Source organism: Argiope bruennichi, chromosome 9, assembly GCF_947563725.1.
Source record: "Argiope bruennichi chromosome 9, qqArgBrue1.1, whole genome shotgun sequence".
NCBI classification, from domain to species: domain Eukaryota; kingdom Metazoa; phylum Arthropoda; class Arachnida; order Araneae; family Araneidae; genus Argiope; species Argiope bruennichi.
The window spans coordinates 121,195,029-121,212,385 of NC_079159.1; the positions used below are offsets into that span (position 1 = coordinate 121,195,029).

Below are 17,357 nucleotides of genomic sequence, written 5' to 3' on the forward strand. Positions count from 1 at the left end.
TAAATATAAAAATGTGATTTACAATAACTAAATGCTGTCAAAACCATCATCATTGGTCATTTATGGTTTATTTATTTAAATGCAATTCTAATTACCTAATCCCCAGAAGAATTTTGCTTAGAACTTGTATAATTTAAAGTTATTGTTAGGTTTGCGTTTTACTTATAAATATCATAAAATTGCATTAAGTGGAAATTCATTCATTAAGATTGTAGAATCGCAGCAGCATCTGTAATTAGTATTATTACTATTATAATTTCGTTTATAATCTTATTTGATTATTTTACCGTACTGAGACTGATGAGTAACGGAAATGGGAAAATAATAAAAATGTAGATAGAAGATATAAAATGAATTAATTAGTAGGAAATAACACATTGGAGCTGCTCGCCACACAACCTATGAAAATGTCAAAACTCTTTTCTTAATAACAAAACGGTACATCAGAGGGCGAAAATTAAAGTTTCTCTCATTGAGTTTAGCGCGCACCGCAGCTTTGTTTGGCTCACGTCCAGCTGTTTGATAACCTTCTCTTTCTCTCTCATCCACTTGTCACTGCAATCTTTGATGATTTTCAAAGTGTGTTTTTTTCTCCTAGATCTGCTCTCATTTGTTTAGATCTCTGAATCGTTACCTCATTGGAAACTCATTGATTGTTTTTACCTGTTACCTGTCAAACTCATCTACTTTCTTTTGAAGCTCCTCCTCTATGGAAAAAAACATCAATAATTTTCTAGAATTTATACAGATAAATGTGATTAAAATTTTTGGAATACTTAGAAATATTTCTTAAAATTTCTATTAAAATGAAGTTGAGAAGTATTTTTTAATCACTTTTGAGCAGACCACTGCAGTCATTATTAAGAAAGTTCAGATTATTAATCATAAAAATATCATTTTTTTTTCTTTTTAAATCTTTCTATATATAAAATCTTTCTATATACACAGAAACCGCTCTTATTGCCTATTATAGAATGACAACAGTCAAAGCACCAAACAAACATTTCAGACACTTCACTGAACAATTTTTCAGACGTACTTAAATCGATACTTCACTCAGCTAATTAAGAAAGCCGCGAAATATTATTAGAATTTCTCAGATGTGTATTTGCCGTGTCAGTAAAATCTCTGTTCATTCTGAAGAAAGAACATGTAAAAGAAGTTAAAAGATGTTAAAAGCAAGCGTCAAGCAAAGTTTGATTGAAATTAAATAATTACTTTTACTAATGAATTTAAATAATTTAATCAAGTGAAAATATGTTTGACCATCGCCATGTGAATGGATAATCGTTATGACTTGCCTATATACACTGATATTCATATCTTCCAAAGCTATTATTTGCCCAAAATGTCTTTTGCCTTATCTTAAAATTCAAACAATTACCTTTTTAATGATATTAATTTCATTACCATTCATTTTGTTATTTATAATTATTTTAAAACTTATTTTGGATTCAATCTGAAACAATGTTATGATTAAATTCGAATTCATCCATCAAAAAACTCAATCGCGTCCTTTTGCTAGTGTTGAAATTAAAATTAAAAATTGTGTTCTTTGGCTATTACTTCAGAATTGGAATTTTTATTTCAACTATTATTCTTTGTACACTCATTTTTTTTATTTTGCACCCCAGTAATAGACTAATTCAATTAAATCCATGTCTTTCAATTGTATCAAATAACAAGCTGAATATTTTAAGAAAAATGAGTTCCATATTAATTGTTTCATTGCCTTAAGGAGTCAAAAATCTGAGCAACCAATCTATCATGGCGGTCAGTATCATGAAAATTACCTCATTATATAAATTACACTTTACTTATACACTGTTAATTTGAAATGGTTAGTAAAAATATTAAATACTGATGTATTTGAAATAGTTAAGTTTTTATTGACATCTTTTTTAAGGAATCGTCATATTATTTTCAAACATTAGTACTCTGTATGTAAGAAATTCTGTAAATATCTTGGTACAGAAATTTTTTTCTCAGAATTTCTTACATTTATTCAAGGTTTTGTAAAAAAAAAAAAAAAAAAAAAAAAAAAAAGCAGACATAAACGGAAGTTTGGGAAAGATAGATGAACTGGAAAAAAAAAGGTAGATCTTCTTTTCCCAGCTTTAAGAAAGAGTTTCGCAATGAAAAGGGAAAACTTCCTTTCTCCCTCCGCGATGATTGATTTTTTCCCCTTCGATCCGATCTATCCCGATTCCATTCCTCAGGAACAAATCATAGAAATTCCGTGGATTTATTTGCTTTATAATCTGTTTTACCCTGGAAGAAGATCTCATAGGGATTGGAAAGAAGGCGAGAACTTCATGCCCCTTTCTTTATAATATTCAGAGATAACAAAATTGGGAATTAAAACATTCGATTTTTAAAAATGTTTAATAATGCTCTTAATAGTTTAAATTCCCATGCCTGATACTATTTTTCGGACATTGGAATTTATGCCTGAAATATAATCTCTTAATAAATCACACAATTACTATTTTTAAGCATTTCTTATATACCCATTAGGGGCAACACTGGCCTGGTGGTAAGGTCTTGGCTTTGGGCACGAGGATTTCAGGTTCGAAACCCGATTCCACCGAAGAGCTAGCGTGTAAGTGAGTCTGGTGCTTGCCAAATCCGTCGGACCACTGTCCCCCTTCGGCGATAGGGCAGGGAAACCTGGAGTGGATGGTTTCCCTCTTGTCGTCTGACAGCGTTTTAAAATTTCGAGGTCCGTCCCAAAATAACCCTAATGTTTCATTAAAATGGGACGTTAATGCAACCAAACTGTATATTCCTTATTTTACTTTTTATGTGACTCTTAATAGAGCAAGATTAATAACAATTACTTACGATTATCATATATTTATATATGAAACAAATAATTTTTAAGATGTGAATTTTTATATTTTTTCAACAAATGGCACCTCAAGTTACATAATTCAGTAAAATGTATCACATGAATTCTGCTATTAGAGATCTTCGATTCACGAGAATCGTATTATCTCTAAAGAAAAAAAGTCTTAATAAAACGTGTCCTATTTTATTCATTGGAAATGAATTCTATTCAACTTACGGATATTAGTTTTGAATTTTTCAATGACCTTTAAACTCTCTATTTTTTTCTGTAACTTCAAACTTATGACGACACTGTCTTCTAAACGATGTCATGATAAACAAAAGATTTAAACGCTCTTCTTGCAGATGAAAATGGATAGACATCTATCCGATACATCAAATCCTTCTTCCGACTGAATTCATCTTTAGGTGCTGCCTTGTTTTTGCAAACAGCATACAGCTCAATCTTCTATTCCAATCCTCGATATTGTTGGAAGTTATCTCTCAGCATCCCGCTCAGACAAAACGCATTTCTGTATGTCATGTAAACATAATATCATCTGTTCAAGAGCTTTTTATTTTAACTTTTTTCTATATGAAGTATAGTGAAGGTATTGTAATCATAAAAAAATTGGAACTCGAGATTTTTAAAAGTATCCACGACTTAGACCTCTCCAAATTCGACCAACACATTTTTGGTATTTTGTCTATAACAATGGCAGCTCAAAAATGTTTGAAATTTTGTATATGGTCTTTATACCAAATATGTAGATTTCTAGCAAATTTTGAGATAAATCTTTTCAGAAAAAATCTTTCCAGTTGTTCGAATATACGATAATTACATAACAGGAGAGCTAAATGAATTAAAAAAATTCTGCATTTGATACAAAAATTCTGTAGTACAGACACTTATCTGATAATATAGACACTTATCTGATAATATAGACACTTATCCGATAGTATAGACACTGACACAGAAATTCTGTAGTATAGACAAAAGTTCTGTAGTACAGACACTTATCTGATAGTATAGACACTTATCTGATGCATAAATATCTGATGCAAAGAACGTGTCGGTATTCAAAATAAATAGAAATACTATTTATTTGTTTTATCATCTTTCTAACTTCAGGAAAGAGAAAATACATTTTCTCTTTTTTATTATTTGCCTTTCACATGTGTATAACAATTTCTTCGGTAGTTGCGTTTTAATATCCCTAATAATGTTTCTGTATTTACTAGAAGCATTGCATTAGACTAAGATGAATGCAAATCAAAATAAGATGCTAAATGGAAATAGTATATAAAGAAATTTTTAAAAAAAGGCTTATTATATTAAAACTGGAAAAGGCAATATAGACATACCTTTTTACGTTCCAGAAAAAAAATGCGATGATCTACGGTGTATAAAGATGCGAAACTCTGGCACTTGTTGGAGATATTGTCTAGGAAAGACGAGTGAAATTATTGGGTACATATGATGAAGATAACGTTAGAAATTAAAGAAAATATATACTCTATATAAAAGATATAATTTAGAACAACAAATATATGCAGAGAAAGAATTTAAAATAAGAAGTTGTTTTTATAAGTGGCTAGGAAAAGTTGCAGAATTCTTTTATTACTACTATTTGAGAGCGAGCCTTAAATTTTGACTAAAAGATGTATTCTCGAAGCTCAAGTCAAAACTTGTTAGGATGGAAGGGTTTTGCAATTTCGCCAAAAGCACTTTTATATGTAAATCTTTACTCACAATTTAATGCTATTAACTAAAGTTTCATATACTGAGGAGGGGATTTGATATCCCCAACTGAATCTTTGAATATTTGTCAAGTTTTTTGCCTTCAGCTGATGTTATATTGAAGCAAATATGAATATGTGGCTATATCTGAGGAAGTATCAGATAGAGAATATGGGTGCTCACCATTTGAAACTCAGCTTTCTTAATTAATTTCCATTATGACCAATTTCCAGTATTTTTTATCGAAAAATCGGAACTGAATGAAGTGGCAGTAATCCCATTTACAAGGGGGGACGCTTTAATAGCAACTATTGCAGAACTATACACCAAAAAAAAATCTTAGGGTTTTTTTTTTTTGTTTGTTTTGAAACATAGGCCCTTGGATTTTAATTTAATGATTTAATAAGAATAGAATACAACGTATAAAATAAATCATATATTGATCATAAAAGAAAGGGAGTTTATTTTTAAATAAACAGTTCAATGATATTATTAAAAACTTTGAGTAATAACAACTTTTACGTGAAATGACTTGAAATAGAATTTTCAATTCATTCAAGTAGAGTGCGCAAGCGTATGTTGAGAAATGATAGAATGTGAAAATATTGTTTCTTTCTATTACAAGAATTGTTTAAAATTGTTGAATAAAATCCTATTAGGAAGTATCTTCAAGTCAAGGAGATTCATGCGGTTTTGTAAATTAACAGTAATACAGAATGTTAATTTAGAAATGATAATATAAAATAACTCTATTGTTCCATATTTGTCCACTGACAAAAAATTATTTTTTGCTTTTCTTCGAAGATCCTTATAGTTTTGATCAATATTCTTTGTCAAAATAACTTCATTTCCGAATTTTCTCTCTCTCTCTCTCTCTCTCTCTCTCTATATATATATATATATATATATATATATATATATATATATATATATATATATATATATATATATATATATATATATATATATAACCAAAAATATAAGCATTATGTAATTAAAACCTATTATTGAAACAATCTAAAATTAAAATTATTTCTGAATCGAAACTAAAAAAATATTTCTGATTCAAACTAAAAACTGAAAAAAGAACAGAAAAAGCCCCATTTTATTTAAAGACGGCAAATGCAGCTACTACTAAAACACAGATGAATTTAGACAATTAGTAATAAAAACCAAGTTAATAGGAAAAAAGTATCAAAATTAATAATTAATAATTAATAATTACGTTATATATATATATACTAGCCGCCTTTGGCGACCAGCTGGTTCGCCAATCATAATGCAAGTTAAAATTTTAATAATTAAATATTTTATGGAGCTTCCATTTTAATTGCTTCTTCATTAAAATATTTTAAAACTTCAAATTTTAATAGTCATATAATTCACTCATATTATTATAAAGGCCTTCAGCCATAACGTAATATTTATCTCTCTAATTTTCTGTTAGCTCCCGTAGAATTTATGCTTTAAATTAAAGTGGAAATGATTAAACTGCAATAAATATAATAATATTTTTTTTACTGAAACAAAGCATTTTTTTTTTAAATATGAGTACTGAAAACAGAGTCGCTGAGTATTTAAACCTTATGCCCACTAAAGAATATTTTTCTTAATTTATATAATATCTCAAGAAGTTTTCAACAAAATTTTCTCAGATTCATCATAAACAGATCGTTTAATTAACAATGTTTAGTTTCAAATGCATCAAACACTAAAAAAATAACAGAATCGTTTGAAATAATCTGTCGGAAACATATTAAACCATCAAAACCAAATCCGCATCCATTGAAAATATTTGTCAACAATAAGAAAACAATGCGCATGCGTGAATTTTCAACGCCAATTATGCTAAAGCAAATGCGCGAATTTTCTACTGCAGTTTGGGTAACGCTATGCAGATTAGAAATTTTTAATTTCCTTTATTTTGTTTTATTTTAATTCGAAAGTACTTCCGAATGAATCTGAAAGATCGATTCATTAACAATGTTTAATTTTAAATACATCAAACATTAAGAAAATAAATAGAATCGTTTCAAATAATCAGCCGAAAAATCTTAAGCCTAGCCTCATGACTGTTGGGAAAAATTTGAAGCCGTACTCATTTGGCGATGGGAAAAATGAAAAGATTTTTTTGGCGGTAAAATTAGTTTTTAATTAATAATTAAAATTCTAATTAAAAATTCAAAAAAAGGGCTATCCTATCTTTTAAGTTAGATCAAACTGCACACGGTGTGCAAATTTGATTAAAATCGGTTAAGTAGTTTAGGAGTCCATCGCGGACAAACAACGTGACACGTAATTTATATATATTAAGATATATATATATATATATATATATATATATATATATATATATATATATATATATATATATATATATATATATATATATATATATATATATATAATATTATTTGTTGTGAAGTAGAATGCAGTTTGGACCAGCAGTGAGACTTTTTACATTTTTAAATTCTTTTTAATCCATCCGGAAAGCATAATTATTTACAAGCAGAGACGCGGACAAGACGTCCGCCACAAAGCAGTACAAAAGCCGAAGTGGGGAAAAAGGGTCGAAATAAATTATCCCTCGCCTTATATAACCTTAGATTTTGATAGGGAAAATATTTCTCCACAGTGCCAATATATTAATAAGATTCTCATAGGGATTTCTGATGTATGTCAATCACATGTAAGGGAAACACAGGGATCTTTTAAGAAAGAATGTGCTTACTGGACATTTTTACCCCTTCACGCCGAGCGTGTGAAAATATCGGCGTTTAGCTGACTAAGCAATTTTATGAAGCTTCTCTTGAATTAATTAAGTAGAGAAAGTGGAATTGGATCACGAAATAAGAGAATATTTTTAGAATGAAGTTACTATGAGCTAAATTAAGATAAAATCTTGGAAATTAATTAAATTGAAATTAAGAGTTTAAAATATCATTACATTTTCCCCCCACTGCATGACGTGAAAGTATGTCGGGCCCTTGACACACAGCCTTATCTTACAGTGGTGGTCAAGTAAGAAAAATTAAAATTTAAAAGCATATTATAACTGATACCAAAGTTTCCCTTACCTTCACATTATATAAATATTAATTCAGAAATCCCATTCATCATTTTACATTATAAGTATAAAAAGAATTATATTTGTGAAAATAGTATATAAAAATCTTAATAATCATCAGTAATAACAAAATATTAAAATTAAATGTTATAGTGTACAAATGTATTCTTGTTATTATTCTGCATTTCACTTAATTTGAGGAAAATAATATGACAGTCTTGCTTATATTATTCTTAAATTTTAGAAAGTCTGACTCAACAAAATTATTAATTTAGAAATAAAGTATTAAATATAATTTCAATCTTGTTATGATTTCACCCAATTGAAATATCAGTATAGTTATGATTTTAAGTTAAGCATTTTAACAGTAAATAAAAACACAAGATTCAAAACTTCAGATAAACTTGGATCTGAAAATAATACTTGCAAAATTGAAATATTTCATGTTAAACACTTGAACCTGAAACCATAAATATAAGATTCAAAAATATGTAATGAAATTCTTGAAAATGAAAGTAATACTTGTAAAATTGAATGGTTTCATATAAAACTTGGAAATGCAAATCAATGTAAGATTCATGTATTTCAAATAATAATTGCAAAATTCAAAGATTTCAAATAAAATACTTGTGAATGAATGTAACAAACGCAAGACTCAAAATACTCTTATAGTATTTGAGAAATTAAAAAAAAAAAATGTAATATAAAAAATATTTGTATTTTGAAAAAACAATAAGTATTTGGACACAGTGATAACAGACGGCAGCTCAATAACTGTCAGAGGTGCAAATATTTCCCCTGAGGTATTCACTGCATTTGTCTAATTATCATGTGCCATTAATTATTAAGTATATAAGAATCTTGGTATGTTACTTTTTTCGTTCACAAGGTTCGTATGCATAATTTTTTAAAACCTTTGAGGTAGATAAATTAAATTAAATTGGGGAAATCATTTTTTCTTAGTTATTAATAGCATGCACATAAATTTCAAATTCAACAAATTATAATATTATGAATAAATTTTAAATAATAAATATGAAGAAATTTAAAAAAAAAATTAAAATTAAAACTCATGATATTTTGAATCATAATATAAAAAGATTATTTGCAATTGTATTATAATAGAAAATGCAATTTAAAATCAGATCAAAAGTACAGAATATAATTTTGAATTTCATTCGTTGAGTCAGTTGATGGATGATTTTTTTTCTTTAAACACTGATCACTTTTTGAAGAATAATCACTTTTTTAATTAATAACAAAATGCAATTTTGAGCACTGGAACTGGAGACTACGGCAGGTGACTATTATTTTGGGGATGACGTAAATCACAAGTGATATTTTGAAAATCTGGTTGATTCACTTTAGCACTGGAGACCACTGACGAGTAAAGTAAGCGATTATTATTGTGATGATGATATAATAAAGAAAGTATGTTGAGATCGGGATTATTCAGCACAGGTAAGGAGCCAGAAATTTTTTTATGATGACAAGGAGACCCAAATCCTTGAAGATATAAGGAGCACGCACATGACGATATGGAGCACAAACACAAGGATATCTATTGAACAATAAAGTCGGATGAGGTCACCAATTACGGAAAGCACGGCACATGAGGGGATATTGCATCGGTTGGTATGGAAAGACGCAGCGAAGCTATGCCACGGGAGACTGCAAGACGGCTGGTCATTTCGAACCACGGCCACGGAGACACAGCAGATGGCTGGCCGGAACGAAGAGCTATTGCACGATTCATTTTCCTTTCACGCGGATTTAATTTTAATTCTTTCAGTTCATTTGACAATTTTTCACAGGCAACTATCCTTGTCGACTTTTTAAATATATAATACTTTTCGAATCCTGTCGACTTTTTAATATATAATATTATTTGTTGTGAAGTAGAATGCAGTTTGGACCAGCAGTGAGACTTTTTACATTTTTAAATTCTTTTTAATCCATCCAGAAAGCATAATTATTTACAAGCAGAGACGCGGACAAGACGTCCGCCACAAAGCAGTACAAAAGCCGAAGTGGGGAAAAAGGGTCGAAATAAATTATCCCTCGCCTTATATAACCTTAGATTTTGATAGGGAAAATATTTCTCCACAGTGCCAATATATTAATAAGATTCTCATAGGGATTTCTGATGTATGTCAATCACATGTAAGGGAAACACAGGGATCTTTTAAGAAAGAATGTGCTTACTGGACATTTTTACCCCTTCACGCCGAGCGTGTGAAAATATCGGCGTTTAGCTGACTAAGCAATTTTATGAAGCTTCTCTTGAATTAATTAAGTAGAGAAAGTGGAATTGGATCACTAAATAAGAGAATATTTTTAGAATGAAGTTACTATGAGCTAAATTAAGATAAAATCTTGGAAATTAATTAAATTGAAATTGAGAGTTTAAAATATCATTACATATATATATATATATATATATATATATATAGCGTTTTAACATATAGCAGCACGATAATCACGAACAACAAGCAGACACATGGATATCATTCAACAAAATCTAAAAATCAGAGCTCACTAAAAAGCTCTGCGTCTGTCACAGACAAAGAAAAGAACACGTTCCAAATAAGTTACACTCTTCTCCACAGCCACCTGTCACCATTGAATCACTGATCGGCATAGCCCATTCGCGTCTGTCTGTCAAACCCTATAACTCAATCCAGGGGCAAAAGATGCACAGGGAATGGGAGGGGGGGGGAGGCTGCACATAAATAGTGTCCACTTCCATTTCTTGTTTCTTTCCCCTCTTATTATTTTTCCTTGTTTCCTGCGACACGGAATCGGTATCCAAGGTTACGTCAGGGATGGACGTCGCCTTCCATCACATCTCGTTTGGGGGGGGTGCGTCTGCTTCACTTAATTCGGTACGAGCAGGAAAGAAAAAGCAGAATTGCAGATGAAAGAACCCTCAGTCTGCATTAGCGTAATGTGGTTGCATGCCGAACAGTAGGGTTTTGTCGTGCCGGCCATGTGCTGCCAGCACGGCTTCTTATTCGCATTTCTGTGATTGGAATCGCATTTCTGTGATTGGAAAGAAGCTTATTATGTTGTTACAGCATGATGTTTTCCACTGCTCTGTTTTCGTTGCTGACGTCTTTGGAGGAAAATATTATTTTTTGGTTCTATTTCTGACAGGTTCCAATGAATATTTTAACTTGAAGCGTTTGAGCAAAAAGTTATTTGGAAACATTTTCAGATTTCCTGTAAGTATAACTAAGATAAAGCAGTTATCTATTATCAATTCATTTAGTTAATAATAAATATTCATTACTTTATTTTTTTATTCCCTAGATAAAAAAAAAATCCGCTCTCAAAGACTAGCTTTTAAATAGATACTCAAAGCTGAATTGTATGAAATTTAAATAATTTGTTGATTGGAGGATTAAATCGCATTGTGGTAAAGTAATGATACATAGAAAAATTATTTAAAAAGTCTGTCTTTTAAGAATAAATTGAATAAGAAACAAATTTAGTCATAACATGCATATTTCATATTTTAGTGAAATTTTTAAGTGCTGATTATATTGCGATAATGCCTTTTGTTGTATAAAATGCAATTTTATAAAAGCAAAAAAAAAAAAAAGTAAGAAAATTGTAATAAAACTATTAGTTTAATTGGAGTATATTAATGCAAAAAAATATTTCTGGTTAAGATGTAGATATTTCTGTCAGAGAAAATGGATTCTGAAGGCCCGTGCGCATCTTGAGACAGACCCCTTTAGCACTCTTTTCCCTTTCCTGTGGTTTTCCGAGGTTCTTTGATCTCTGTTCATTTTACCGATAATTAGCCGGAAGCTCCCGATCCACAAGCAGGGATGTTCCTACAATGGATCAGATGGCAGATTTACGATCATATACGTTATCAAAAGGGAATCAAAACTTAGGATTTAATTTTCATTTCTAAACGCAGAGTCATTTACCATTTAAAAAATGTGCATGCCAAATCTGGGCGAAATTAATGATTATAATGTATTTTTATGATCTGATTTTGATTTCTGATTAGATTCATCTTTACGCTCATTTTTCCTCTTTCGATTTATTTTTCAACATTTGTTGGGAAAGTTAAAACTATGAGTTGTAAAAGCGCAGTGTACTAAAAATTATTTTTAAAAATATAGGCTTAGTCTCCTTATTTTTATTTTTTAAGTCCATGTCGTTTTTTTAAAAATCATTTCAGATTTGAAATTATGGAAGAAAACTCCTATGGTGTAAATTGTTTAGAAATTGGAACTAGCTAATATTGTTTCCAACTGGACCCTGTTTTTCCTAAGGCCGGCTCTTGCTGATTACATATTCAGAGTGTTCCCCAAGTGTACATTTTTCCAAACTCATGTTTATGGTAAGATGGACATCCCATTGTGTTTTGGCTGATACCAGAGCTGTCTTTTGAATAATTAAGGAAAACATTTATCAAAAAGAGGTGGTACATTTAGGTTTACAGTCAAAGGACGTAATGAGAAATATAAGAGGAATTTAGACAGGCAACCAAACGGTTCGCGAAATCTTCGGCTAGTATATACGTATGCACCCTAAGAGCAGCCAGTTTAGTATTTAACAGCGCCGACACAGCTGGCTGTAAATGTCTTCTCAGTACTGGGAAACGGGAATGTTACAGTACACTGTGTAAATTATTACTTGTATCAAAACTAAAACTTTTTAAAATGACAACTTTAAGTAAACATTGTTACGGAAAACTTTTGTTATGGAAATATAAGTTCTAAACGGAAAATTCAGACACACTTTCAAATTAAAAGTCGTTGTATTTCATGATTATATATTATTTGTTGATACGTTGTTAGTCCCTGACTGACTGAGTTTACCATTGATTTATTTATCAAAATTTTGAAAACTTTGCCTTTTTTCTGAAAACTTTAGAAAACTCAATATTTTGATTTTCTGTAAATAAGTAGTGTTCTGTGCACAAAATGGAAAAAATGAGCAATTAGGAGATTATATTTTAACATTAACTGTTTTCAAATAAACTTGTAAGATAAATTAAAGGAATCATTCTGAAAATATAAAATAAAGTTTTTCGCTGCATAATTTTGTTAAACTTTTCAATGTGGTATATATGTATACTAAATACATATCGCTGTTGAAGAGAAGTCAGTGATGGATTTAACAAATAAAAATTGTTGTTCTTTGCTTAAGAAAATTATTTCTGACTCCAAACACTGGGAGAATCTAATAATAATAGTTTGTCTTCTTCATCTTTACTACCTCTAAGCAAACTCCCAAAGAAAGAAACAGAAAAAAATACATGCTCGGAGATTTATAGGAATCGAATGATTTTTGTTAGAACGCCAAATTCGATTCTCTTATCCCTTCAGAAATGCAATTTACAGTGAACAGAATGAAAACTAAAACAATTCTCTGATTTTTGTTCCGGAAATGGGATAAATGTGAGAAATGTAAGATGCCGCAGCTGTGAAAGATTTGAAAATTTCTTTGTGCCTTTCGATGCACCGCCTTGGAATTCCTTTTATTTACGTACGGCAGAATATTAGCTCGAGCATTTGAGCCATATTCACCAAGAGTGCGTTTTACGTTATGTATGGCAGAAAGAAGAAAATAAAGACTTCGATTGGAGTTTATTTAATTTAAAGAATTGTTTACCCGCGTTTATTTTGTCAGGGAAATTTCATTCAACTGCTCTATTTTCCGCCAATTTGTTTTTTGCTTCTTCTGTGTCAGTACTTATATTTTCTGTGTGATACTGAATTTGAAGTACTTATATTTTCTGTGAGATACTGAATTAGTTTAGGATTTTTGCACTCTGATGTTACGAGTCTTTAACTGCGATTTAGGTTGTTTTTTTTTCAAGGAAATTCTTTCCTCTTAATATTTATTCAATTTACAGGAAAATTTTATTGCAGTAATATATCGTTTTTTAAATCAAATCATTATCAATATAAATAAGAAGAAGACTCGGAATGTTAACTGCCAAATTAAATAATCCAGGCTTGTGAAGCTCACTGAAGCTGCTATTTTGAATATATATATATGTAAGCATTATTTTATGTGAAACAGAATGTAGGTGTGACAAGCAGCGAAGAGACTTTTTATTTTTAAGTTAATTTTAATATCCATTCCGGAAAAGCATAGTTATTTACAAGCAGAGACGCGGACAAGGCACGTCCGCCACAGCGCGGCACAAAAGGATAAGTGGGGAAGAAGCGCGAAATAAATTACTCCTCATCTTATATGACATGAGATATGGATAGGGAAAATATTTTTTTACAGTTATAATATATTATTAAGACTCTGATATGGATTTCTGACGCATGTCAATCACAAGTAAGGGAAACACAGGGATCTTTTAAAAAGAATGTGCTTACTGGACATTTTTCTATCCATTCACGCGGAACGTGAGAATGTGTCGGCGTTTAGTCGATTGAGCAATTTTATAAAGCTTCTCTTGAATTAATTAAGTAGAGAAAGTGGAATTGGATCACGAAATAAGAGAATATTTTAGAATGAAGTTACTGTGGGCTAAATTAAGATAAAATCTTGGAAATTAATTAAATTGAAATTAGAATTAAAATATCATTACAATTTTCCACCCACTGCAATACGTGGAAGCGCATCAGGGCCCTTGACACACAGCCATATCTTACAGTGGTGTTCAAGTAAGAAAAATAAAAATTTGAAGGCATATTAAAAGTGATGCCCGAGTTTCCCTTTCCTTCACATTATATAAACATTAACACAGAAATCCGATTCATCATTTTATATTAGAAATACAAAAAAATTAAGAATTATATTTATGAAAAATATTATATAAAAACCTTAATAATAAATAGTAATGACAAAATATTAAAATTTTAAAAGGATTTAATGCACAAATGTATTCTTGTTATTATTATGTAGTTCACTTAATTTGGTGAAAATAATCCGACAGGCTTGCTTATATTATTCTTAAATTCTAGAAAGTCTGACTCAACAAAATTATTAAATTAGAAATAAAGTATTAAACTATATTAAATATAATATCAATATTATGATTTCACCCAATTGAAATATCAGTATAGTAATGATTTTAAATTAAGTATTTTAGATGGAAATAAAAACACAAGATTCAAAACTTCAGATAAAAAACTTGGATATGAAAATAATACTTGCAAAATTGGAATATTCCATATTAAACCTTGAATACTTTGCATATTGAATACTTAAAATGTTGAAGAAAGCTGCAAGAAAATTTAAATGTTATCATTCAAAAGATAGTTCTTTGAATTTTGAGATATTCCAAAAATACTTTAATATGCTAGTATTTTTCAGAATTATGGACCAATAACGTCAGAATTTTGCTTGATTTTTAATTAATTAAAATGTTGAGTTGCAATTTTCAGAACACATTTCATAGTATATTTGTGCTAAATTTAGTAGATGAAGATCAAAAAATCTGACCCGTAGACCACCAACTAACTGACCCACACAAAGATACAAGGACATTCACTTTTACGATAAGTAGATACAGAAATTATTGTACTTTGTTGAAGTTTTCCATGCAAATTTTGCAAAAATAAAACATTAAATGAATGCTATCTAATGCATGTAAACTAATTTTGACTTTGGATTTATTGAGAATAGTGGCTTTGGATTTAGTGAGTGGCTGGAAAGTATAATTCATTTTTTTATCATTCTAGAAGTTCTTTCTAGCAAAAATTTAAGGTACACATTGTATGAATTTTCAAAACTTTTTTTTAACATCAACACTTCAAGCTCACGGATAAGATTTTCCGTTTCAATCTTTGCGCTATTAATTTAAATATGTATTATAAGATTTCATGTGCTCGACTACAACATTTAACATTTCAACATTGATTGATTAAAACATTCTTCAAGCAAGAAATTTTACTAAACATCATGAATAAATTACATTGCCGGCATCCTGGCCTAGGGGTATAGCGTCATCCCCGTGATCTAGGCGTCCCGGGTTCGAGCAGGGTTGTTCGCTTACCTGTGTTCTATCTGTGAGGTGCGTAAGTGAGTTCCTCTGTGAAAAGGGGTTGTGCAAGCGTGTGTGTGCGTGTTTCTTCTTCATATGAGCTAGAAGTCAGACTTCTGCCCTCAGAAGCTACTGCGCAAAAACTTGGCTTAAAATATCACACGAAAAAAAAAACAACATTTACTTTAAATTATATGCGTTTAGATACAATTTGTACCAATTATTTAAGTTATATTTCGAAGACACCAGCAAAAATTATGAATATTTCAAACAATAAAAGTAGATCTGATTTATTTTCAGATTTCAAAATAAAATTGAAAAACCTTTTTAAAAAACTGAATATAGAACGAGATACTCGGAAGAACATTGTCTAAAATTATTACGAAAATAATTTTATCTTGAGTTTCACATTATCATTTTTGATCCTAAAAAGTGGGAAAGCAGCGTTAAGATCGGTTGTGCTCCGTTTTCTTCAGATAATTTCGAAGAATTCTCGACAAGCGGATAGAGTGCGTCACCCATCAACAGGTGCTCAGATAACATCTGATTATCTCCGTGTTGTTGTTTGAGTCGTGCTGGTATGGACGGGTATTTGGCCGGTGATTGGTGTAGAAAAAGACCGTGGGATATTCAAGATGCCTGTGCGTCTCAAACTCCGATACTTGCCCGTCAGAACAGGGGTAGGTTTCATTCTAAGATTTTCGAACATTTTAGATTAACTAAGTACCTTAAACATTTTCTGAACCCAAAATCAAAGATAAATAACGGAATGAAGAATTTATGAAAGCTAAATCGTAATGGGATGAATAATAATCTGCAACAATTATTTATAGATTTTGGTTAATTTAATTTCCCTACTCATTTTCTTGTAACTCGAATCGTTTCACGTTTGTTAAAAATGAATTTTGCAATCAATTTTTTTTACCCATTTTTGAATGTGCTTATGTTCCGAAAGTTTATACATTAGTTAATACCCCATGATAGAACATTATCTTTATATTATCGAAATTTAATTTTAATGTTGATTATTTAAATTAAAGTTTAATTCTGTACGATTGAGGCTAATATTGAATTGCAGAACCTAATATTTTTAGATTCCTTTGTGATTTTTTTAATAAAAATTAATATACTAAAAGACTGAAAAAAATTATATTAAACAGATTCTCTTTTTTGGAATTCAAATAAAAGGAATTCAATAAAAACAAAACATTTTGTGAAATTTTTTATGTGATTCTGTTACAAATTTAAATAAAATTTTAGTATTTTCTAATTTTACAGTTAAAAAAAAATTCAAAAAGATTTTTGAAATTTCTATGTTTAATTCTATTTATAACTGCCATGGGTTTTCATTCAAAGAAAAGAAGAATTATAATTCAAACTATTAGAATTCAAACCTAAAGAATTTTTTAAATACTGAAACGTACTATCCTTTATTTTCTTTCTGTCATGTCTTATCTTAAAGAAAATCTCCAATACACTTCTAAATCCTGAATATATGATTAAAATGACCTTAGAATGACCTTTGATATTTGTGAATGATCTCTGATACTTGTGAATAAAAGATTAAATTTCCTGTGATATTACATTATTTGAGAAATATCCGTTTGCTTTAAGGGTAGTTTAGTAAATTGAAATCAAAGTAATGAGTATCAATTTTAAGAACTTTAAATATATTTTAAATTTAATTGTCTTTTTGACTGGCTTAAGTACCCCGAAAGGGCTGAACAAACTGGATCAATTTACTTATA

General features: G+C 29.9%; 1 protein-coding gene across 3 annotated transcripts in view; it reads left to right on the forward strand.

Moving 5' to 3' along the window:
• LOC129983791 (adenylate cyclase type 2-like) overlaps positions 1 to 17,357 on the forward strand; it is a 355,856-nt gene that overhangs the window by 127,936 nt on the left and 210,563 nt on the right. Inside the window, exon 1 of one of the 3 annotated variants that reach the window (XM_056093419.1) lies at positions 16,201 to 16,289. The exons of the other annotated variants lie outside the window; for them this stretch is intronic. Within the exon in view, the coding sequence (XP_055949394.1) occupies positions 16,245 to 16,289 (45 nt within the window). The 5' untranslated portion in view covers positions 16,201 to 16,244. Of the gene's footprint in view, positions 1 to 16,200; positions 16,290 to 17,357 lie in introns of those variants that run through there. 3 annotated transcript variants of the gene reach the window in all.